The 25,881-nt window shown below is 54.2% G+C and overlaps 1 protein-coding gene across 1 annotated transcript in view; it reads right to left on the bottom strand.

The window, feature by feature from the left end:
• Window positions 1-7,680: 7,680 nt before the first annotated feature.
• LOC147678815 (olfactory receptor 2C1-like) overlaps window positions 7,681-25,881 on the bottom strand; it is a 37,998-nt gene continuing 19,797 nt past the window's right edge. Inside the window, exon 3 of the mRNA XM_086945736.1 lies at window positions 7,681-8,629. Within this exon, the coding sequence (XP_086801862.1) occupies window positions 7,681-8,629 (949 nt within the window). The remainder of the gene's footprint in view (window positions 8,630-25,881) is intronic.

Raw genomic sequence — 25,881 nt, 5'->3', positions numbered from 1 at the left:
TCTTCACCTTGCTCTCCACCCATGACTCCATGCCAGGAAACCAGTAATGTTCCCTGAGTCTGTTCTTCGTAAGGCTTCTTCCTAAATGTCCTTCATGGACTAGATCGATGAGTTTGTCTATTAAGATCTTTGGGGGTATTATTTTGTCCTTTCTCCAGAGCAATTCTCCATTGAGACTAATGTCATGTTTTACTTCCCAGAATTTTCTCAATTCTTCATCGACATCTTTGCGACTCTCAGGCCACCCATTTACAGTCAGATCCTTCAATTTGCAGATAGTTGGGTCATTGTTCATACTTATAGCCCATTCCTCCTTGCTAATGGTGCTTGAATGTACCTGAAAAACTGGGAATTCATGAACCTCAAACTGCTCCACCTTATCCAAAGGTGCTCTTGATAGGAAGTCTGCTGCCTTGTTATGGTTTCCGGCAACAAACTCCACTTTGAAGATAAAACTTTCTAACCCTAACACCCATTTGGCAATCCTGGGTGTGCAGCTGGTAGCCCCCTTAGAACTGAAAATGTACACCAAGGGTTTGTGATCCGTACGGATGGTAAATTTGATGCCCCATAGGTAAAAGTTGAAGTATCTCATGGCCCAGAAACAGGCAAGTGCCTCCTTTTCTATTACTGAATCGTTTTTTTCTGCACAGCTCAGGGTGCGAGAGGCGAAAGCCACTATTCTTTCTCTGCCTGCGATTACTTGAGACAGGGTAGCACCTAACCCTTTGTTATTGGCGTCCGTGGTAAGCATAGTTTTCCTTGAGGGATCAAAGTTACACAGATATGGGGTATTAAGAATAGCTGACTTGATGGCCTCAAATGCATTCTGGTGTACTTCTGACCATTTGAATTGGGCATGACTCTTAGTGAGATCTCTGAGGTCTCCAGCAATGTCCACAAATTTTTTTGGCATACTTTGCCATATACTCAGCCTGTCCCAAGAAAGACAGTAACTCTTGCCTGTTTGGGCTTTTTCTTTGGCCTCCAGGAGGCTGAGCTTAGGACGGAAACCTTCTTTGGATATTGAGTGCCCCAAGTAATCTACAGACCCAACTCCAATCCTGCACTTCTTTTCATTGAGAGTGAGACCTGCTTCTTTGAACTTCCCGAGAACTGACCTGAGATATGTATCATGTTCCTCACTAGTGGCACCATAAATTAAGACATCGTCTTGGAAGCATATAGTATGAGGGATTCCTTCCAAGATGTGCTTCATGATCTTTTGAAAAACCGCAGCCGCGGAAGCTAAGCCAAACGGCATACGGAGGAACATGAAGGAGCCTAAGGGAGTGGTGAAAGTCGTTAGTTCCCTTGACTCAGGGTGAAGTTCCACCTGGTGGTATGCACTTGATAAGTCTTGAACACTAAAGCAACTTGCCTCCCCCATGGTTCTCAATGCTTCGTGAATGCAGGGAAGTGGGAATCTTTCCACTATAATGTTGTCATTGAGATCTCCGAGGTCTATGCATAATCTTATTCCGTTATTATCGGCTTTTTTGGCAATAACTACTGGAGAAACCCATGCACTGCAATCCACAGGCCTGATAACTCCAGTTTTTGCAGTCTGTCCAGTTCCTCCCTTAAAGGTTCATCCATTAAGTGTGGTATGGGCCTAGTTTTATGGGTGATGGGTTTTGCGTTAGGCTTGCGTTTAATCTTGTGTTGGAAGTTTTTGAGGAGCCCCAATTGTGCTGAAAATACTTCCGGGAAATACTTAACCCACTTGTCACTGGAACTAGGCGAGTCCATAGAAAGAACGTGCTCATGGCCGTTAGGATTAAGTATTATGCCCAGTTCTTTTTGGTGTTGCCACCCCAGTAGGTTGGAACCTTCCTCTAAAATGTAAACCTTACCTAAGATGGAACGGTCTTTAAAGGTGATGTGGGAGTTCAGCTGAACTCCCACATCACCTTTAAAGACCTTAGCTATTTCAATAGCTTAATCGAGATCAGGTTGTTTTTGGAGTAGTTTCTTTTGAATTCTGCTATTGCTAGTGCATCTTACTATTTGGTCTCTTTTGAGGGAATCATTAACTTCCCCAAATCGGCAATCTGTACTTAAACCCCTCAAAACTGCCACGTAGCTAGCCATACTCTCATCTTTTCCCTGGACTCTACAAAACAATTTGTGGCGTTCAAGTACAATGTTTATCTTGTCTCCAAAATGGATACCCAACTTAATTAACGATACTTCGTACACATTGGATGCATCCTCCAGTTCTGGTTTAGGGAATGTGTCGAATATCTTCCTACCCCGGTTGCCTAGATTGTGGAGGAGGACATGTTGCCTTCTAAAAGCACTGCATTTCTCCCCCCTATCGCAATTAAATATAACTTAAACAATCTTACCCATTCTTTCCACTGCATGTTGGGTTCGCCACACTCATTTAAAAAAGGTGTGGGTTGTGACATATTGGACGCAGCCATAATGGTGTTAAGCACAAGTACTTCCAGGGATATAATAATAGACTACAGCAATTACCCTCTTAAAGGAAATAAGACACCATCTGTAAGAAATGCTGGAAAACAAAGGAGAAAAATGCACAGTGCATGAAAGGGAATCACTTAAGTATGGCTCTAAAATACCATTACATGCCAGCTAACTTGATATCAATAGTTTTACAATATGTATGGCTTGGATTGCATTAAGTCACAGTAGTAGGACCATATTATATCCCTGCCTGAGCTGGTAGGCTTATATAACAGTGCCCGTAGTATCACAAAGCTGTGCCTGTCAGCGTGAAGGATAGAAATAACCTAAAATAAATTTTCTCAGACAGGCTTAATTTTGAATGGACAGCTGTGCCTGTCAGCGTGATGGGTCTTGAAAGAATGGCTGAAATGCACTAGAATCTAAAAGCTGTGCCTGTCAGCGTGATGGACGTAATATATTTAGAATGACAGCTGTGCCTGTCAGCGTGATGGCCGATGATAAACCAAAAACTTTGAGCAGGCAGATTAATATTTAAAGGATGGATGTGAAAGGTGTGGAAACGAAGGAGATTAATGTTCCTTTGAGCGCGTGTCCACCGCTGTTAGCACAAGAAATATTAACCAGACAGGCTAATTTCAATGAAGGCTGAGCCTGTCAGCGAGAATGAAAGAATAGCTGGAAATATATCATAAGCAACACTCCTGTACTGACAGAGATCGGAATCAAAATCCTCCTCATAAAAATCTGCCAGGTAAAGTTTAAATAGTAGCACCAATATTTCCAGGCTGCCTTACAGCGAGGAGCAGCAGAATGTCAGAGCACTGGAAATGACAAAGGCAAATGCCCTCTAGCGTCAGGGACGTGCTATCGCGCACGCTTCAGCTGAGGGGAGAGCAGCTGACTGGAACGGAGACGCTCGGGTCTGGCCGAGCGAAGAGATGCCTCACACCTACAGTGATGAAGGCTGAGCTTGTTAAATTATTCGGCATGCTCGAAGTCACAGACTCTCATAGCACGGCGTTACAACAGAATATGCCCAGCAGGCGCTGTCCTCACAATTCTCCCTTCGCGCTCGACTTTCCACAACGTTAAGCGCTCATAGTTCAAACAAAGTTCATCTAGCCAGGATACTCGAAGACTTCAGCCGCTCTTAACATGGAGCATGTAAATGATTACACTCAGCAGGCACTCTAAGCACGGGCCTCCCTTCACGCTTGGCTACACAAAGAGAATATTTACTCATAAATGTTCAGTATGCCTCTCGCTACTCACGAAGGTTGGTAATTATAGTATAATGACCCACGATAAGAAAAACCAAGCCTTTCATGGTACAGCAAGTATACTGCAGGGAATTTACAAAGTCTTTAAATAAATGCAATGGAAAGCGCTGCTGCTGCTGTTGGTGATGTTTGAATATCTTGTTAAAGGCGATGACCTGCCCAATGGTTTTGGATCATTAAATGTACCTTAACCCTGCAGGCCCCAAGGTTTAGCTGGTGGATAACACAAAAGGGAAGGATGGCCGCTCTGCTCCCTCATGCAGACCAGTCGTCGCCAGTGTAAAAAGATACCAGACAGGAGCTGTGTAACTTCTTCTTTATTCACGGCCTCCACAGTGCCACCAGGAAAACAGGACTCTTCAGAACAACGCTCTCCTCAAGATCAGTCTACACACTGTCAACATTCTAAAGCACCCTTCAAGGGTAAGGAACGTTCCAAAGGGGAAGGAAAGGGAGGGGTGGAGGAAGATACCAGGTACTAATAACATCATGTAAAAAACACATTCCGTAACCTATGAAAAGCTAGCGCATAGCCCAACAATAATAATAGGATTAATAAAACTTATGGATTATAACACTTGGGACTTGCATATTTGAACTGGGGGAACACTTTGCACCCCATTTGTTATCTTGCTGGACTTTGTAGGCCAAAGGAAAGCAAAACTGCACTCTAAGGCAGATAAATAATATGTGTATAATGTGTATAATAAAGTGTCACTGAAGATAAAACAGTAAACCATACTGACTTTATCTATGAATGTCAACTAATATTATAAGGTCTTCCCCAGGACAAAATCTAACCCTGTAGATTCCCATCTGAGCTGGGCTACAAGTGCGCAGTTACTGGGTGGCGCATGATGGTCGTCACACAAGTGCAGCCTGCATACGGATGAGCGTGTATGTGCACATGAGCCTGTATATAAGCATCCACATGCCCCTTACCCTAGCTGCATCACATAAACCTCATCTTAAAAGGTGGACACTAGCGGTACACACGCACAGTCCATTTATCATGTGATTACCATAGGTGAGACACTAGTAGTCAAACACACTGACATTAAAAAGTCCAAACATGGGTGATGAAAAAACTAGGCCGGGAAGTTGAGCTCCGCTCCATTTGCGGAGTTTGTGGAGTTTTCCGCCCTCTGTGGAGCACAAAGAGTTCCAAGAAGGACCAGCGCTTTTTTCTCGCTCACGTCACAAACGTTAATTTGGTGAGCACGAGCGTGGAAAATCCAACCCTAGACCATCTCCCCGCGACATTTCTCAACACAGGCGCTTGTGGTTGATTGCGACCGCTCAGGTTGAGAAACCATCCGTTTGTGTTAAAGACGCTGCTGCTCTAGTAGAACATCTACCCAAGCAGCAGAAGGAAGCTGCACCCTCTTGCGGGGTACAAAGTGCCATTCACCCTGATGTTCTTTTGACCCCTGGACCATCCATTCCGGAGCACTTTCTGACCCTTTCCCACTGCAATTTCTACAGGGCCGCCATTACACCCAAGCTATGCTGAACTATCAACTGGTCCCTCGAGAGAGTCCCATTCCCCAACAAATGGAAGCACTCTGAAGTCAACCCCCTCCTAAACAAGCCCTCCGCAGACCCGACGGACCTCAACAACTTCAGGTCCATCTCACTGCTTCCTTTTGCAGCCAAAGTCATCGAAAGGCTGTCAACACCCATCTAGTACACTTCGTGGAAACCAACAACATCCTAGGCACTTCTCAATCTGGATTCTGCAGGAACCACAGTACCAAGAGCCCCCTCCTCGCCGCCACCAAAAACATCCATGCCTTCCTTGACCAAGGCCCTACGGCAGCCCTCATCCTCCTGGACCTATCAGCAGCCTTCAACACCATCTCTCGCTGCACACTAGCCACCAGACTACATGATGCCGGCATCCAAGGAGAGACCTTACACTGGATACAATCATTTTTCTTAGACAGAACACAGAGAATAAGACTCTTGCATTCCTTTTAGAACCTACAGAGATCAAATGCGGAGTACCCCAAAGATCCTCCCTCAGCCCTACACTCTTCAACGTCTACATGGCCTCCCTTGCCACCATCGTCAGAAACCACGGGCTCAACATTGTCACCTACGCCGATGACACCCAGCTCATCTTCTTTCTCACCAAGGAACCTGAGATCACCAGGCACAACTTCCAAGAGGGGATGAAAGCCGTCTCCACCTGGATGTGGAACAGGTGCCTGAAACTCAACTCAGAGAAAATATAAGTCCTCATCCTCGGCTCCGCTCCCTTTGCATGGGATGAAACCTTGTTGCCCCTGCCCTCAGAGACTAACCCACCCCAACAGACCATGCAGGCAACCTTGGCATCATACTCGCCTCATCACTCACCATGAATCGCCGGATCAATGCTTTATCCCCTGCATGCTTCAACACCCTCTGCATATTCCGCAAAGTGTTCAAGTGGATCCCCCCTGACTCCAAGAAAACCAACACTTATGCGCTCATTACCAGCAGACTGGACTACAGCAATGCCTCTATTCCAGAATCAACAAAAAACTCCTTAGCAAACTCCAGACCATCCAGAACACCGCACCCAGACTTTTCCTCGATATCCCATGGCACAACCACATAACCCAACACCTCTGCAACATTCACTGGCTCGCGTCGAAAGAAGAATAACTTTCAAGCTTATTACTCATGCCTAAAAAGGCCCTCCACAACACCGGAACCCAATACCTCCATGACCGAATCTCCTTCCATGCCCGAAGAGAAACCTCTGCTCAGCCGACCTCTCCCTAGCCACTGTCCCAAGCTTGATTGATTTCCACTTCTGGACAAACACCCCGCTCTAAAAATCAGCACAAACAGAGCAACCAAATGCGCTTCACCGCTTGCCGAACTTTGCATGGAGTGATGGAGTTTTTTGGTCATTTGCGGTGTGCCACATAGCGGAACACTGCAAACTCCACCCAGGTCTAAAAAAACTTTTTTAAAACAGGCGTACTAAATGGCAGAACCAATTTTACAATACTCTGCTATTCAGTCGGCGGCTGGTTTAATAATGACATTTCTACCTATTTTCACGGACACCCACCAGATAGTGCATAGTCTCTGCTATTTAACCAGTAGCCATGTAAATAGCAGTGGAAGTTAACTTTTTTCCCAGCAGCTGCATTAATAGCCACTACCAAAAAGGGAAAGTTGTATGGGGACATGGACGAACGTGAAAAAAGGTGTGCAAGGAGGAGAGAAGATAGTGCTAGAGAGTCCATAAGAGTTGGAGTGTACAGAGGTTATTGAGTCTTGGTAGTGTGAGGATTTAGCTGATATAAGGGTAGATCTGAGGGTGGACAGTGCCCGTTTGTAAGCCTCAGGATGTTCTGAAGTTAGGATTTTTATTTGTTTATGAAGGATTGTCCCCCTTATGGCTTTCAACTGTTTGGTAGTGGGTGTAATCAAGGTCTGAGGAAAAGGAGTTGCAGGTGTAAAGGGGATAGTGAGTATCCTTAAGTTCAGTATGCACTAAGATATTTGTGAATTTACTTTGGAATAATTTTGTTTTAAGAATGATGTTAGGTTATTTAGGGGTGTTTTGCACTTGGTGATGGTGCTCTTGAGTTGGGGGCCTGCTGACAGAAGGGCTAGTGGCTGAAATATGTCTGGGAGTGGATGACCAATAAGCAGATTGCTGAGAAAGGTAACATGGGTTTTGGTGAGAGTGTGTAGGGCCCAAGCAAATATTTTACAGTGGTATTCAAGTGAGAAATCAGGCGAGTAGGATAATCTAATAATGATTGCTAGGAATAAGGGTGAAGATACCAGAAATAAAAAAAGCAGCCTGTAGGTTATCTTATGGGCAGTACATGGCCACAACATGATCAAAAGGGGTAATATTGGTAGTTGAGTGATATTCAAAAGATAAAGGAGAAGTGGCTAATATTGCTTTGGACACATTTGAGAGTCTTTTACTGAGGAAGTGTTGAACACCTCATCAGTATCTGCTTTTCTTGTGAAATGCTTTTCCTAGAGCCTGTTTCACATCTTCATTCCTCAGACTATAAATAATTGGATTCAACATTGGGGTAAACACTGTATAAAACAGTGATGCCAGCTTATCTGGCTGCTCTTGGCTGCTTGGAGGAGTCAGGTGGGTTGCAGCCCCGGTCCCGAAGAACAGGAAAACCACCATGAGGTGAGCAGAGCAGGTGGAGAAGACCTTCCTCCTTCCCTCTGCGGAAGGGATGTTCAGGATCACTCTAATAATATGTATGTAGGAGGTGAGGATGATCCCGATGACCACGGATCCTGCACCCCCAGCCAGTATGAAGATCACAATCTCATTGATCAAGGTATCTGCACAGGCCAGCTTCAGCAGGGCTGGAAATTCACACAAAAAATTGTCAATCCTGTTGTGTCCACAAAAGGGTAATTGAGAAACAAGAAATGTATTTACAAAGGAGAAGAGCATACCTCCCATCAAGGAAAGAGATATCATATTGATACATAGCTGCCTGCTCATGAGGGTTGCGTAGTTTAATGGGTGGCAGATGGCGGTATAACGATCATAGCTCATGACAGTGAGAAGAAGAGCCTCTGAAGCTGTCAGTGAAAAGATGACAAACACTTGGGTAATACACTCATGAAAAGAAATTTGCTTCTGCTGAGTCCATAGATCCTTCAGCATTCTGGGGACTGTGACCGAGACAGAGACAATGTCGAGGAAGGAGAGGACAGACAGGAAGAAATACATAGGGGTGTGGAGCTTCTTTGTGGTTCTGATGACTGCGATAACGATGAGGTTTCCAAACAGCGCGATGAGGTAGATAAGCAGGAAACCAGCAAACACGGCAACCTGAACATCTGAGCAGAGGGAAAACCCTGTGAGAATGAAGTACTTGCCAGTGGTGCGATTCCACAGCATCTGTCTCTGACACATGTACCTGCAATTGAAATCGACAGTGGGAGATTAGAGATTTGAGCGAAAACCAAACAGAAAACTTTGATCAATTGACTTTTGCATCGCACATAATAGTCAACTCTTATAATCTGGTTGGTTCCATATCTCAGTCAGAAATAAATTTGGGAACAAATCTGAGTGATTGAAGGATAACTGATGAGATAGCCAGCCTAAAGATCTGAACATTTGATTGCTTTCCATTTCTTTGTCTTTATCTCTTGAAAAAAAGTGTACTTAAGTACTGTACCGAATGTGCACACCAGTTTGTTGAACATCTCTCCTTATTTAACTCTCTTGAAAGTCACAGTTTGTAAAAATAAGGTTCCTTAAAGCCCCATTTAGCCCCTAAATTGAGATGTGCCCCATGGCTCTATTCTCCCATCCAGCTCTCCAACCTCAATCCGGAACCCCTGAGTTTAATGAGAGTAGTCTCTGATATCTTGACCTAAATCTCATTCTGAAAGTGTATGCCAATAAACCTAAAAAAACTGGAGCTTATTGAGATGGGAGTTTTAATTTTACCTTTAAAATAAACAAAACCTTTAATCTCTTCTGCAGACTTCAGGACAGCAGCCCAAACCCATGTGGCATAACTAAACCTGAGGGGGGCCCCCCTGCAAAGGGCATGGAGGGGCCCCCCTTTCATACTTACTCAGGAGCTCTCAGCCCAGGGTACTGCCTTGAGGGATCCCTCTGGAGCTCGGGGCCCTCCGCATTTCTGCCCCCCCTGCACTGCAGGGGCTGCTGGGGCCTATGTTACGCCACTGATTTGCTTACCCCAGAAAAAGTCACTTCTGATGTATTAGGCATAAGCTTTGAAACAAGCTAAAAAGTGCAATACAAACAGTCTTTTTAGTGGACACAAAGTTGGCTCATTCAGATGCCGCCCTCAGAGCAACCAGCAGGTGGGTGGAGCTTTAACACCTCTCTCATTAGTAGTCTGAAAGCTCTTTTTTTGTTGACGGAATAAAGTAAGGTGACAATTACACTATCAAGCAAAACCTAAAAATCTGTGTACATTTGTGTCAACCTGGACTTCACATACTGCTCTCATACACACAACTGCACTCAGTTAATAAAGGAAGGGAAGGGTCCTACGACTGCAGTACATTCCTCATGCACGCCCTATTACCACCTGCACTGCTACCAGAGAACAACAAACACTGTAAATGATTTAGTTATCTAAGACACTTTAACGGTGTTATAATGTCAGGCGTGTGCTCCTGAAAGTTCATGCTCTAGCAGCCATATTGGGCTGGCTCAGGCAGCTGGAAAATAAAATAATCATAGTTGCGTGGAGAGGAAGCCCTTTCTTCTGTGGAAGCACGCAAATTCTGCCCAATCATTAAAAGTACCCCTGCCTAACATATGGCCGGAGCCAAAGCCGTCCTCTCTGTAGTGCCGCTAAAAGGTCTTTTCAATATTTTTCACATTACATCTGGTGACAGATGTGCTGTCAATCCTGATCTACAAAGTAGGTACCTAAAAATAAGCGGTTAAAGAACGCAAGTCAGCCAACCAAAAGGATGGTGAAGAGGCTCTGCTCCAGGGGAGGGACGAAAACAAGAGGGACCAAGACTGACAAGAAAAGCATCTAATTAAAAAGCAGGGAAATGGCGGTGTCAATAAAGTCAAGCAATGGGGGGATTTAAGCCTACTGTAGGTTCTTGGTGAGCCCACAACAGGTATTTTGCAACCGAATGGCTTCTGCTGTCGGATGGGGCAGACCTAAAAATTAAAACCTCTACTTCCCCAGGAGAGTGCCCCTCTCTTTTATTGGTTGTGACTATGTGTCCTTTTCCATTCAATTCCTTTTCCACAGATGAACATTGCAGTGGCACATTGGGAACACTGGATTGACAGAGCACGAACAGAGCAATTACAGAACAGGAACCCTGCAAGGAAAAGCACTACCCTGGCAGATCACAAACACTGCAAAGGACTATCATGAACACTGGAAAGCCTGATCATTAACATTGCAATGGTTCAGAACAATGACACAATATGAACAGTGAAATAACTCTACCAAGACCACTGCAGAGATAAACCAAAAACATTCTAAAATCACAACACAATGCTTGATCATTAACATTCCAAAGACAAATCAAATCATAAACACTGCAGTGCCAAGTAAAAAAACACATGCAAAGCCAGATAAAGAAATCTGCAAAGTCACATCACGACTGCAGGGACAATACAAGAACACTGCAAAAGAAAACAAAAAAACAAGACAGCAGATCATGAATAAAGAAATTTTAGATCGCAAACTTTGCAATGCAGCATCAAGAACTGTGCAATACCAGATAATGACCACAGTATCAGAAATTGAGCAAGTGCAGATCACAGGCACTGTAATAACATATTGCAAACATTGCTATGGCAGAACCTAAAACCGCATCAGACACATCACGGACACTTCAAACACTGAATGCAAAAACTGCAATGGCAGAACCCAAGCAATGCATAAAATAAAGCAAAAACACTGCAATGGCAGAACCCAAGCAATGCATAAAACAAAGCAAATACATTGCAATGGCAGAAACCAAGCAATGCATAAAACAAATCAAATAAATACACAGCAATAGCAGAAGCCAAGCAATGCATAAAACAAAGCAAATACACTGCAATGGAAGAACCAAGCAATGCATAAAACAAATCAAATAAATACACAGCAATAGCAGAAGCCAAGCAATGCATAAAACAAAGCAAATACACTGCAATGGAAGAACCAAGCAATGCATAAAACAAATCAAATAAATACACAGCAATAGCAGAAGCCAAGCAATGCATAAAACAAAGCAAATACACTGCAATGGCAGAACCAAGCAATGCATAAAACAAAGCAAATACATTGCAATGGCAGAACCAAGCAATGCATAAAACCAAAACAAATACACTGCAATGGCGGAAACCAAGCAATGCATAAAACAAAGCAAATACACTGCAATGGCAGAACCAAGCAATGCATAAAACTAAGCAAATACATTGCAATGGCAGAAACCAAGCAATGCATAAAACAAATCAAATAAATACACAGCAATAGCAGAAGCCAAGCAATGCATAAAACAAAGCAAATACACTGCAATGGCAGAACCAAGCAATGCCTAAAACCAAAACAAATACACTGCAATGGCGGAAACCAAGCAATGCATAAAACAAAGCAAATACACTGCAATGGCAGAACCAAGCAATGCCTAAAACCAAAACAAATACACTGCAATGGCAGAACTCAAGCAATGCATAAAACAAAGCAAATACACTGCAATGGCAGAACCAAGCAATGCATAAAACCAAAACAAATACACTGCAATGGCGGAAACCAAGCAATGCATAAAACAAATACACTGCAATGGCGGAAACCAAGCAATGCATAAAACAAATACACTGCAATGGCGGAAACCAAGCAATGCATAAAACAAAGCAAATACACTGCAATGGCAGAACCAAGCAATGCATAAAACCAAAACAAATACACTGCAATGGCGGAAACCAAGCAATGCATAAAACAAAGCAAATACACTGCAATGGCAGAACCAAGCAATGCATAAAACCAAAACAAATACACTGCAATGGCGGAAACCAAGCAATGCATAAAACAAATACACTGCAATGGCAGAACCCAAGCTATGCATAAAATAAAGCCAATACACTGCAATGGCAGAACCCAAGCTTTGCATAACACAAAGCAAATAAGCTGGAATGGCAGAAAACAAATAGTCTGGTGGTGGATCACCAACGCAGCAAAGACAGTAAAACAACTCTGAAAATATAGACCCAAAAGCCTTCAATGACAGCCTGATTACTACAACAGCCTTCACATGCAGTGTGCTTGCAACTCCAACAGCAGACATTAAAGGCTGCTCTGACCCATCACTGACACTGAAACAACATACAACACACGCAGCTAGTGAAATAACAGATCACAGCACAGCAAGGAAAGAACACTGCGTTGTACTGGCACTTAGCACTTTTCAACCTCTTGTGAGGATTCAGATGTAGAATTTGATGCTATACTTGCTATATTTTGCTATACTTTTTCAACTGTTGTGTAATTGTATTAAGATGTGATGACGTCCAGTGATGCGATGCGTGGTCCCTTCCAGCTCTAGTTTGATGATGTTCCACCCTATTTATTAAAATTATTGCTGCAGTTTACATAGTCTGAACTCTCCCTAAGCGTGGTAGTGCTTTACATGAGCACCAGTTACATTACACAAGGTCACATTCATTTTATAGTCACTGAGAGATTAAAGTGATTTGCCCAGAATCACAGGATGTTGACTTTCCCTCTATTTCAACTAATCACAGATTTTTGAATTTCCTGTAGATTTGGGACATCTTGTAAATTTCCTGCAGATTTTTCGAAATGGTCTAATTTTATATATTTGAAGAAGGCGGCAGTCAGCGAAAGCATTGTAAGTTAACAAAAGAGTAATGAACAATGCTAAGGATCCAGGGCCATGGCTACAGCTGACAACATCTGACAGAATTAGGTCTGGTTCTAGCCAAGACCTTTTGATCTTACAGAATCCAGAAATAATATGTGTGATATAATTACTTATAGGGCCTTCAGCAGGCCCTCTTCATCCATTGGTCTGTTGTTGAGTCATTACCATTTTTATACGCCCGCTATAGCATGCAGCTTGGGGTAACAGGTCAGCCCACTCCATCCATTGGCTGTTTTACCTCAGGTGATCACATTCTTCCCATTCAAAAAAATAACATCCACACACAATGTAGTTCCATTCGGTGACAGGGACCACTTTGGCAATGTGTACATTTTGAAAACAAAGCTATTTCTACTTTTAGCCAATGTTTTTTTCAGACTGAGGAGAGCCAGGCTGATTTCCCAACAATAAAGGTGCACAAGACATATCAAAATAAAATAGGGGAGGGGCGCATTCCAGTTCGCCTCGCCCTGTCTTTTTCTCAGACAAAAATCCTGAAAGTGCCTACAGGTCCGCTCCCAGTAAGCCTCCGGATCCAAACCAGTTTCCGGGTGACTTGAATGTCAAATATATTTTTCACGGGAGGAAACGTGGTCTCTGTGGACATTACTGACCACAGAAGCAGCAAGCAGTAAGTTCAAATCCCGGCTGGCCGATTTTTCACAGTGTGATCCGCAAATCACTTTTACTTGATACATTTGTTAATGCTTAGAAAATTATTGCCCAATTGTATTAAGAACTACATAAAACGGAAACAGCTGTAATCAAAGTGCTGTAAACACCGGCTACTACATAGCTCTTCCAGGTGTGGAATGGATGTCATAGCGCAAATTTAGCTTCTCTTCCTTTGTGACCAGGAGTGGTCCGTCTTCTGCAGGATTAGCGTCGAGGAGGACCCGAAGCTGCCTCCAGTTTGCCATCCCTGCTAAATACTGATGATTTAATGAATGAGGAGGCTCAGGGGCCCGCTATTTAATTCAATGAAGAGCAGCAAGCCTCTGAGGCCCGGGGCAGGCCCGGCCGGGCGATAGCGTGTCACCATAATGATGAGCCTCTAAGGCCCGACCGGGGCCCAGGCATGCGTGCCACCATAATGAAGAGCCTCTGAGGCCCGGGGCAGGCCTGGCCGGGCGATAGCGTGCCACCATAAAGAAGAGCCTCTGAGCCTCGGGGCAGGCCCGGCCCTGGCGATAGCGTGCCACCATAATGAAGAGCCTCTGAGGCCCGGGGCAGGCCCGGCCGGGGGAAAGCATGCCACCATAATGAAGAGCCTCTGAGGCCCGGGGCAGGCCCGGCCGGGCGATAGTGTGCCACCATAATGAAGAGCTTCTGAGGCCCGGGGCAGGCCCGGCCGGGCGATAGCGTGCCACCATAATGAAGAGCCTCTGAGGCCCGGGGCAGGCCCGGCCGGGCGATAGCGTGCCACCATAATGATGAGCCTCTGAGGCCCGACCGGGGCCCAGGCGTGCGTGCCACCATAATGAAGAGCCTCTGAGGCCCGGGGCAGGCCCGGCCCTGGCGATAGCGTGCCACCATAATGAAGAGCTTCTGAGGCCCGGGGCAGGCCCGGCCGGGCGATAGCGTGCCACCATAATGAAGAGCCTCTGAGGCCCGGGGCAGGCCCGGACGGGCGATAGCGTGCCACCATAATGAAGAGCTTCTGAGGCCCGGGGCAGGCTCGGCCGGGCGATAGCGTGCCACCATAATAAAGAGCCTCTGAGTCGCGGGGCAGGCCCGGCCCTGGCGATAGCGTGCCACCATAATGAAGAGCCTCTGAGGCCCGGGGCAGGCCCGGCCGGGCGATAGCGTGCCACCATAATGATGAGCCTCTGAGGCCCGGGGCAGGCCCGGCCGGGCGATAGCGTGCCACCATAATGAAGAGCCTCTGAGGCCCGGGGCAGGCCCGGCCTGGCGATAGCGTGCCACCAAGATGAAGAGCCTCTGAGGCCCGGGGCAGGCCCAGCCGGGCGATAGCGTGCCACCATAATGAAGAGCCTCTGAGGCCCGGGGCAGGCTCGGCCCTGGCGATAGCGTGCCACCATAATGAAGAGCCTCTGAGGCCCCGGGCAGGCCCGGCCGGGCGATAGCGTGCTACCATAATGAAGAGCCTCTGAGGGTCGGGCAGGCTCGGAAGTGCATGCCACCATAATGAAGAGCCTCTGAGGCCCGGGGCAGGGCGATAGCGTGCCACCATAATGAAGAGCTTCTGAGACCCGGGGCAGGCTCCGCCGGGCGATAGCGTGCCACCATGACGAAGAGCCTCTGAGGCCCGGGGCAGGCCCAGCCGGGCGATAGCGTGCCACCATAATGAAGAGCCTCTGAGGCCCTGGGCAGGCACGGCCGGGCGATAGCGTGCCGCCATAAAGAAGAGCCTCTGAGGCCCGGGGCAGGCTCGGCCGGGCGATAGCGTGCCACCATAATGAAGAGCCTTTGAGGCCCGGGGCAGGCCCGGCCGGGCGATAGCGTGACACCATAATGAAGAGCCTCTGAGGCCCGGGGCAGGCTCGGCCGGGCGATAGCGTGCCACCATAATGAAGAGCCTCTGAGGCATGACCGGGGCCCAGGCGTGCATGCCACCATAATGAAGAGCCTCTGAGGCCCGGGGCAGGCTCGGCCGGGCGATAGCGTGCCACCATAATGAAGAGCCTCTGAGGCCCGGGGCAGGCTCGGCCGGGCGATAGCGTGCCACCATAATGAAGAGCCTCTGATGCCCAGGGCAGGCCAGGCCGGGCGATAGCGTGCCACCATAATGAAGAGCCTCTGAAGCCAGGGGCAGGCCCGGCCGGGCGACAGCGTGCCACCATAATGAAGAGCCTCTGAGGCCCGGGGCAGGTTCGGCCGGGCGATAGCGTGCAACCATTATGAAGAGCCTCTGAGGCCTGGGGCAGGCTCGGCCGGGCGATAGCGTGCCACCATAATGAAGAGCCTCTGAGGCCCGGGGCAGGCTCGGCCGGGCGATAGCGTGCCACCATAATGAAGAGCCTCTGAGGCCCGGGGCAGGCTCGGCCGGGCGATAGCGTGCCACCATAATGAAGAGCCTCTGAGGCCCGGGGCAGGCCCGGCCGGGCGATAGCGTGCCACCATAATGAAGAGCCTCTGAGGCCCGGGGCAGGCCCGGCCGGGCGATAGCGTGCCACCATAATGAAGAGCTTCTGAGGCCCGGGGCAGGCTCGGCCGGGCGATAGCGTGCCACCATAATGAAGAGCCTCTGAGGCCCGGGGCAGGCTCGGCTCTGGCGATAGCGTGCCACCATAATGAAGAGCCTCTGAGGCCTGGGGCAGGCTCGGCCGGGCGATAGCGTGCCACCATAATGAAGAGCCTCTGAGGCCCGGTGCAGGCTCGGCCGGGCGATAGCGTGCCACCATAATAAAGAGCCTCTGAGTCCCGGGGCAGGCCCGGCCCTGGCGATAGCGTGCCACCATAATGAAGGGCCTCTGAGGCCCGGGGCAGGACCGGCACGCGATAGCGTGCAACCATAATGATGAGCCTCTGAGGCCCAGGGCAGGCCCGGCCGTGCGATAGCGTGCCACCATAATGATGAGCCTCTGAGGCCCGGGGCAGGCTCAGCCGGGCGATAGCGTGCCACCATAATGATGAGCCTCTGAGGCCCGGGGCAGGCCCGGCCGGGCGATAGCGTGCCACCATAATGATGAGCCTCTGAGGCCCGGGGCAGGCCCGGCCGGGCGATAGCGTGCCACCATAATGAAGAGCCTCTGAGGCCCGGGGCAGGCCCGGCCGGGCGATAGCGTGCCACCATGATGAAGAGCCTCTGAGGCCCGGGGCAGGCCCGGCCGGGCGATAGCGTGCCACCATAATGAAGAGCTTCTGGGACCCGGGGCAGGCTCCGCCGGGCAATAGCGTGCCACCATGATGAAGAGCCTCTGAGGCCCGGGGTAGGCCCGGCCGGGCGATAGCGTGACACCATAATGAAGAGCCTCTGAGGCCCGGGGCAGGCTCGGCCGGGCGATAGCATGCCACCATAATGAAGAGCCTCTGAGGCCCGGGGCAGGCCCGGCCGGGCGATAGCGTGCCACCATAATGAAGAGCTTCTGGGACCCGGGGCAGGCTCCGCCGGGCGATAGCGTGCCACCATGATGAAGAGCCTCTGAGGCCCGGGGCAGGCCCGGCCGGGCGATAGCGTGCCACCATAATGAAGAGCCTCTGAGGCCCGGGGCAGGCTCGGCCGGGCGATAGCGTGCCACCATAATGAAGAGCCTCTGAGGCATGACCGGGGCCCAGGCGTGCATGCCACCATAATGAAGAGCCTCTGAGGCCCGGGGCAGGCTCGGCCGGGCGATAGCGTGCCACCATAATGAAGAGCCTCTGAGGCCCGGGGCAGGCTCGGCCGGGCGATAGCGTGCCACCATAATGAAGAGCCTCTGAAGCCCGGGGCAGGCCTGGCCGGGCGATAGCGTGCCACCATAATGAAGAGCCTCTGAGGCCCGGGGCAGGTTCGGCCGGGCGATAGCGTGCAACCATAATGAAGAGCCTCTGAGGCCCGGGGCAGGCTCGGCCGGGCGATAGCGTGCCACCATAATGAAGAGCCTCTGAGGCCCGGGGCAGGCTCGGCCGGGCGATAGCGTGCCACCATAATGAAAATCCTCTGAGGCCCGGGGCAGGCTCGGCCAGGCGATAGCGTGCCACCATAATGAAGAGCCTCTGAGGCCCGGGGCAGGCTCGGCCGGGCGATAGCGTGCCACCATAATGATGAGCCTCTTAGGCCCGACCGGGGCCCAGGCGTGCATGCCACCATAGTGAAGAGCCTCTGAGGCCCGGGGCAGGCCCGGCCGGGCGATACCGTGCCACCATAATGAAAAGCCTCTGAGGCATGACCGGGGCCCAGGCGTGCATGCCAACCTAGTGAAGAGCCTCTGAGGCCCGGGGCAGGCCCGGCCGGGCGATAGCGTGCCACCCTAATAAAGAGCCTCTGAGGCCCGGCCGGGGCCCAGGCGTGCATGCCACCATAATGAAGAGCCTCTGAGGCCCGAGGCAGGCCCGGCCGGGCGATAGCGTGCCACTATAATGAAGAGCCTCTGAGGCCCGACCGGGGCCCAGGCGTGCATGCCACCATAATGAAGAGCCTCTGAGGCCCGGGGCAGGATCGGCCGGGCGATAGCGTGCCACCATGATAAAGAGCCTCTGAGGCCCGGGGCAGGCCCAGCCGGGCGATAGCGTGCCACCATAATGAAGAGCCTCTGAGGCCCGGGGCAGGATCGGCCGGGCGATAGCGTGCCACCATAATAAAGAGCCTCTGAGTCCCGGGGCAGGCCCGGACCTGGCGATAGCGTGCCACCATAATATAGAGCCTCTGAGGCCCGGGGCAGGCCCAGCCGGGCGATAGCGTGCCACCATAATGAAGAGCCTCTGAGGCCCGGGGCAGGCTCGGCCGGGCGATAGCGTGCCACCATAATGAAGAGCCTCTGAGGCCCGACCGGGGCCCAGGCGTGCATGCCACCATAATGAAGAGCCTCTGAGGCCCGGGGCAGGATCGGCCGGGCGATAGCGTGCCACCATAATGAAGAGCCTCTGAGGCCCGGGGCAGGCTCGGCCGGGCGATAGCATGCCACCATAATGAAGAGCCTCTGAGACATGACCGGGGCCCTGGCGTGCATGCCACCATAATGAAGAGCCTCTGAGGCCCGGGGCAGTCTCGGCCGGGCGATAGCGTGCCACCTTAATGAAGAGCCTCTGAGGCACGGGGCAGGCCCGGCCGGGCGATACCATGCCACCATAATGAAGAGCCTCTGAGGCCCGGGGCAGGTTCGGCCGGGCGATAGCGTGCCACCATAATGAAGAGCCTCTGAAGCCCGGGGCAGGCCCGGCCGGGCGATAGCGTGCAACCATAATGAAGAGCCTCTGAGGCCCGGGGCAGGCTCGGCCGGGCGATAGCGTGCCACCATGATGAAGAGCCTCTGAGGCCCGGGGCAGGCTCGGCCGGGCGATAGCGTGCCACCATAATGAAGAGCCTCCGAGGCCCGGGGCTGGCTCGGCCGGGCGATAGCGTGCCACCATAATGATGAGCCTCTGAGGCCCGGGGCAGGCTCGGCCGGGCGATAGCGTGCCACCATAATGATGAGCCTCTGAGGCCCGGGGCAGGCTCGGCCGGGCGATAGCGTGCCACCATAATGAAGAGCCTCTGAGGCCCGGGGCTGGCTCGGCCGGGCGATAGCGTGCCACCATAATGAAGAGCCTCTGAGGCCCGGGGCAGGCTCGGCCGGGCGATAGCGTGCCACCATAATGAAGAGCCTCTGATGCCCGGGGCAGGCTCGGCCGGGCGATAGCGTGCCACCATAATGATGAGCCTCTGAGGCCCGACCGGGGCCCAGGCGTGCATGCCACCATAGTGAAGAGCCTCTGAGGCCCGGGGCAGGCCCGGCTGGGCGATACCGTGCCACCATAATGAAGAGCCTCTGAGGCCCGGGGCAGGCCCGGCCGGGCGATAGCGTGCCACCATAATGAAGATCCTCTGAAGCCCGGGGCAGGCTCGGCCGGGCGATAGCGTGCCACCATAATAAAGAGCCTCTGAGGCCCGACCGGGGCCCAGGCGTGCATGCCACCATAGTGAAGAGCCTCTGAGGCCCGGGGCAGGCCCGGCCGGGCGATACCGTGCCACCATAATGAAGAGCCTCTGAGGCCCGAAGCAGGTCCGGCCGGGCGATAGCGTGCCACCATAATGAAGAGCCTCTGAGGCCCGACCGGGGCCCAGGCGTGCATGCCACCATAATGAAGAGCCTCTGAGGCCCGGGGCAGGATCGGCCGGGCGATAGCGTGCCACCATAATAAAGAGCCTCTGAGGGACGGGGCAGGCCCAGCCGGGCGATAGCGTGCCACCATAATGAAGAGCCTCTGAGGCCCGGGGCAGGATCGGCCGGGCGATAGCGTGCCACCATAATAAAGAGCCTCTGTGTCCCGGGGCAGGCCCGGACCTGGCGATAGCGTGCCACCATAATAAAGAGCCTCTGAGGCCCGGGGCAGGCCCAGCTGGGCGATAGCGTGCCACCATAATGAAGAGCCTCTGAGGCCCGGGGCAGGCTCGGCCGGGCGATAGCGTGCCACCATAATGAAGAGCCTCTGAGGCCCGACCGGGGCCCAGGCGTGCATGCCACCATAATGAAGAGCCTCTGAGGCCCGGGGCAGGATCGGCCAGGCGATAGCGTGCCACCATAATGAAGAGCCTCTGAGGCCCGGGGCAGGCTCGGCCGGGCGATAGCGTGCCACCATAATGAAGAGCCTCTGAGACATGACCGGGGCCCTGGCGTGCATGCCACCATAATGAAGAGCCTCTGAGGCCCGGGGCAGTCTCGGCCGGGCGATAGCGTGCCACCTTAATGAAGAGCCTCTGAGGCACGGGGCAGGCCCGGCCAGGCGATACCGTGCCACCATAATGAAGAGCCTCTGAGGCCCGGGGCAGGTTCGGCCGGGCGATAGCGTGCCACCATAATGAAGAGCCTCTGAAGCCCGGGGCAGGCCCGGCCGGGCGATACCGTGCCACCATAATGAAGAGCCTCTGAGGCCCGGGGCAGGCTCGGCCGGGCGATAGCGTGCCACCATAATGAAGAGCCTCTGGAGCCCGGGGCAGGCCCGGCCGGGCGATACCGTGCCACCATAATGAAGAGCCTCTGAGGCCCGGGGCAGGTTCGGCCGGGCGATAGCGTGCCACCATAATGAAGAGCCTCTGAGGCCCGGGGCAGGCTCGGCCGGGCGATAGCGTGCTGCCATAATGAAGAGCCTCTGAGGCCCGGGGCAGGCTCGGCCGGGCGATAGCGTGCCACCATAAAAAAGAGCCTCTGAGGCCCGGGGCAGGCCCGGCCGGGCGATAGCGTGCCACCATAATGATGAGCCTCTGAGGCCCGACCGGGGCCCAGGCGTGCATGTCACCATAGTGAAGAGCCTCTGAGGCCCGGGGCAGGCCCGGCCGGGCGATAGCGTGCCACCATAATGAAGAGCCTCAGAGGCCCGGGGCAGGCCCGGCCGGGCGATAGCGCGCCACCATAATGAAGAGCCTCTGATGCCCAGGGCAGGCCCGGCCGGGCGATAGCGTGCCACCATAATGAAGAGCCTCTGAGGCCCGGGGCAGGCTCGGCCGGGCGATAGCGTGCCACCATAATGAAGAGCCTCTGAGGCCCGACCGGGGCCCAGGCGTGCATGCCACCATAATGAAGAGCCTCTGAGGCACGGGGCAGGCTCGGCCGGGCGATAGCGGGCCACCATAATGAAGAGCCTCTGAGGCCAGGGTCAGGCTCGGCTCTGGCGATAGCGTGCCACCATACTGAAGAGCCTCTGAGGCCCGGGGCAGGCTCGGCTCTGGCGATAGCTTGCGACCATAATGAAGAGCCTCTGAGGCCCGGGGCAGGGCGATAGCGTGCCACCATAATGAAGAGCCTCTGAGGCCCGGTGCAGGCTCGGCCGGGCGATAGCGTGACACCATAAGGAAGAGCCTCTGAGGCCCGGGGCAGGCCCGGCCGGGCGATAGCGCGCCACCATAATGAAGAGCCTCTGATGCCCGAGGCAGGCCCGGCTGGGCGATAGCGTGCCACCATAATGAAGAGCCTCTGAGGCCCGGGGCAGGCCCTGCCGGGCGATAGCGTGCCACCATAATGAAGAGCCTCTGAGGCCCGGGGCAGGCCCGGCCGGGCGATAGCGTGCCACCATAATGAAGAGCCTCTGAGGCCCGGGGCAGGCCCGGCCGGGCGATAGCGTGCCACCATAATGAAGAGCCTCTGAGGCCCGGGGCAGGCTCGGCCAGGCGATAGCGTGCCACCATAATGAAGAGCCTCTGAGGCCCGACCGGGGCCCAGGCGTGCATGCCACCATAATGAAGAGCCTCTGAGGCCCGGGGCAGGATCGTCCGGGCGATAGCGTGCCACCATAATGAAGAGCCTCTGAGGCCCGGGGCAGGCCCGGCCAGGCGATAGCGTGCCACCATAATAAAGAGCCTCTGAGGCCCGGGGCAGGCCCAGCCGGGCGATAGCGTGCCACCATAATGAAGAGCCTCTGAGGCCCGGGGCAGGATCGGCCGGGCGATAGCGTACCACCATAATAAAGAGCCTCTGAGTCCCGGGGCAGGCCCGGACCTGGCGATAGCGTGCCACCATAATAAAGAGCCTCTGAGGCCCGGGGCAGGCCCAGCCGGGCGATAGCGTGCCACCATAATGAAGAGCCTCTGAGGCCCGGGGCAGGCTCGGCCGGGCGATAGCGTGCCACCATAATGAAGAGCCTCTGAGGCCCGACCGGGGCCCAGGCGTGCATGCCACCATAATGAAGAGCCTCTGAGGCCCGGGGCAGGATCGGCCGGGCGATAGCGTGCCACCATAATGAAGAGCCTCTGAGGCCCGGGGCAGGCTCGGCCGGGCGATAGCGTGCCACCATAATGAAGAGCCTCTGAGACATGACCGGGGCCCTGGCGTGCATGCCACCATAATGAAGAGCCTCTGAGGCCCGGGGCAGTCTCGGCCGGGCGATAGCGTGCCACCTTAATGAAGAGCCTCTGAGGCCCGGGGCAGGCTCGGCCGGGCGATAGCGTGCCACCATAATGAAGAGCCTCTGAAGCCCGGGGCAGGCCCGGCCGGGCGATACCGTGCCACCATAATGAAGAGCCTCTGAGGCCCGGGACAGGTTCGGCCGGGCGATAGCGTGCCACCATAATAAAGAGCCTCTGAGGCCCGGGGCAGGCTCGGCCGGGCGATAGCGTGCTACCATAATGAAGAGCCTCTGAGGCCCGGGGCAGGCTCGGCCGGGCGATAGCGTGCCACCATAAAAAAGAGCCTCTGAGGCCCGGGGCAGGCTCGGCCGGGCGATAGCGTGCCACCATAATGAAGAGCCTCTGAGCCCCGGGGCAGGCCCAGCCGGGCGATAGCGTGCCACCATAATGATGAGCCTCTGAGGCCCGACCGGGGCCCAGGCGTGCATGTCACCATAGTGAAGAGCCTCTGAGGCCCGGGGCAGGCCCGGCCGGGCGATAGCGTGCCACCATAATGAAGAGCCTCTGAGGCCCGGGGCAGGCCCGGCCGGGCGATAGCGCGCCACCATAATGAAGAGCCTCTGATGCCCAGGGCAGGCCCGGCCGGGCAATAGCGTGCCACCATAATGAAGAGCCTCTGAGGCCCGGGGCAGGCTCGGCCGGGCGATAGCGTGCCACCATAATGAAGAGCCTCTGAGGCCCGACCGGGGCCCAGGCGTGCATGCCACCACAATGAAGAGCCTCTGAGGCCCGGGGCAGGCTCGGCCGGGCGATAGCGTGCCACCATAATGAAGAGCCTCTGAGGCCAGGGTCAGGCTCGGCTCTGGCGATAGCGTGCCACCATAATGAAGAGCCTCTGAGGCCCGGGGCAGGCTCGGCTCTGGCGATAGCGAGCCACCATAATGAAGAGCCTCTGAGGCCCGGGGCAGGCCCGGCCGGGCGATAGCGTGCCACCATAATGAAGAGCCTCTGAGGCCCGGGGCAGGCCCGGCCGGGCGATAGCGTGCCACCATAATGAAGAGCCTCTGAGGCCTGGGGCAGGCTCGGCCGGGCGATAGCCTGCCACCATAATGAAGAGCCTCTGATGCCCGAGGCAGGCCCGGCTGGGCGATAGCGTGCCACCATAATGAAGAGCCTCTGAGGCCCGGGGCAGGCCCGGCCGGGCGATAGCGTGCCACCATAATGAAGAGCCTCTGAGGCCCGGGGCAGGCCCGGCCGGGCGATAGCGTGCCACCATAATGAAGATCCTCTGAGGCCCGGGGCAGGCCCGGCCGGGCGATAGCGTGCCACCATAATGAAGAGCCTCTGAGGCCCGGGGCAGGCTCGGCCAGGCGATAGCGTGCCACCATAATGAAGAGCCTCTGAGGCCCGGGGCCGGCCCGGTTCGGCGATAGCGCGCCACCATAATGAAGAGCCTCTGATGCCCGGGGCAGGCCCGGACGGGCGATAGCGTGCCACGATAATGAAGAGCCTCTGAGGCCCGGGGCAGGCCCGGCCGGGCGATAGCGTGCCACCATAATGAAGAGCCTCTGAGGCCCGGGGCAGGCTCGGCCGGGCGATAGCGTGCCACCATAATGAAGAGCCTCTGAGGCCCGGGGCAGGCCCGGACAGGCGATAGCGTGCCACCATAATGAAGAGCCTCTGAGGCCCGGGGCAGGTTCGGCCGGGCGATAGCGTGCAACCATAATGAAGAGCCTCTGAGGCCCGGGGCAGGCTCGGCCGAGCGATAGCGTGCCACCATAATGAAGAGCCTCTGAGGCCCGGGGCAGGCTCAGCCGGGCGATAGTGTGCCACCATAATGAAGAGCCTCTGAGGCCCGGGGCAGGATCGGCCGGGCGATATTGTGCCACCATAATGATGAGCCTCTGAGGCCCGACCGGGGCCCAGGCGTGCATGCCACCATAGTGAAGAGCCTCTGAGGCCCGGGGCAGGCCCGGCCGAGCGATAGCGTGCCACCGTAATGAAGAGCCTTTGAGGCCCGGGGCAGGCCCGGCCGGGCGATAGCGTGCCACCATAATGAAGAGCCTCTGAGGCCCGGGGCAGGCCCGGCCGGGCGATAGCATGCCACCATAATGAAGAGCCTCTGAGGCTCGACCGGGGCCCAGGCGTGCATGCCACCATAATGAAGAGCCTCTGAGGCCCAGGGCAGGCCCGGCCGGGCGATAGCGTGCCACCATAATGAAGAGCCTCTGAGGCCTGGGGCAGGCTCGCCCGGGCGATAGCGTGCCACCATAATGAAGAGCCTCTCAGGCCCGGTGCAGGCTCGGCCGGGCGATAGCGTGCCACCATAATGAAGAGCCTCTGAGGCCCGGGGCAGGCCCGGCCAGGCGATAGCGCGCCACCATAATGAAGAGCCTCTGATGCCCGAGGCAGGCCCGGCCGGGCGATAGCGTGCCACCATAATGAAGAGCCTCTGAGGCCCGGGGCAGTCCCGGCCGGGCGATAGCGCGCCACCATAATGAAGAGCCTCTGAGGCCCGAGGCAGGCCCGGACCTGGCGATAGCGTGCCACCATAATGAAGAGCCTCTGAGGCCCGGGGCAGGCTCGGCCGGGCGATAGCGTGCCACCATAATGAAGAGCCTCTGAGGCCCGGGGCAGTCCCGGCCGGGCGATAGCGCGCCACCATAATGAAGAGCCTCTGATGTCCGGGGCAGGCTCGGCCAGGCGATAGCGTGCCACCATAATGAAGAGCCTCTGAGGCCCGACCGGGGCCCAGGCGTGCATGCCACCATAATGAAGAGCCTCTGAGGCCCGGGGCAGGCCCGGACGGGCGATAGCGTGCCACCATAATGAAGAGCCTCTGAGGCCCGGGGCAGGCCCGGCCGGGCGATAGCGTGCCACCATAATGAAGAGCCTCTGAGGCCCGGGGCAGGTTCGGCTCTGGCGATAGCGTGCCACCATAATGAAGAGCCTCTGAGTCCTGGGGCAGGCTCGGCTCTGGCGATAGCGTGCCACCATAATGAAGAGCCTCTGATGCCCGGGGCAGGCCCGGCCGGGCGATAGCGTGCCACCCTAATAAAGAGCCTCTGAGGCCCGGCCGGGGCAGGCCCGGCCGGGCGATAGCGTGCCACCATAATGAAGAGCCTCTGAGGCCCGGGGCAGGCCCGGCCGGGCGATAGCGTGCCACCATAATGAAGAGCCTCTGAGGCCCGACCGGGGCAGGCCCGGCCGGGCGATAGCGTGCCACCATAATGAAGAGCCTCTGAGGCCTGGGGCAGGCCCGGCCGGGCGATAGCGTGCCACCCTAATAAAGAGCCTCTGAGGCCCGGCCGGGGCCCAGGCGTGCATGCCACCATAATGAAGAGCCTCTGAGGCCCGGGGCAGGCC

Source organism: Lissotriton vulgaris, chromosome 12 (genome assembly GCF_964263255.1).
Source record: "Lissotriton vulgaris chromosome 12, aLisVul1.2, whole genome shotgun sequence".
In the NCBI taxonomy this organism is placed as follows: domain Eukaryota; kingdom Metazoa; phylum Chordata; class Amphibia; order Caudata; family Salamandridae; genus Lissotriton; species Lissotriton vulgaris.
The sequence above is the reverse complement of the archived record's forward strand: the minus strand, read 5'-3'. Positions and strand labels throughout refer to the sequence as shown.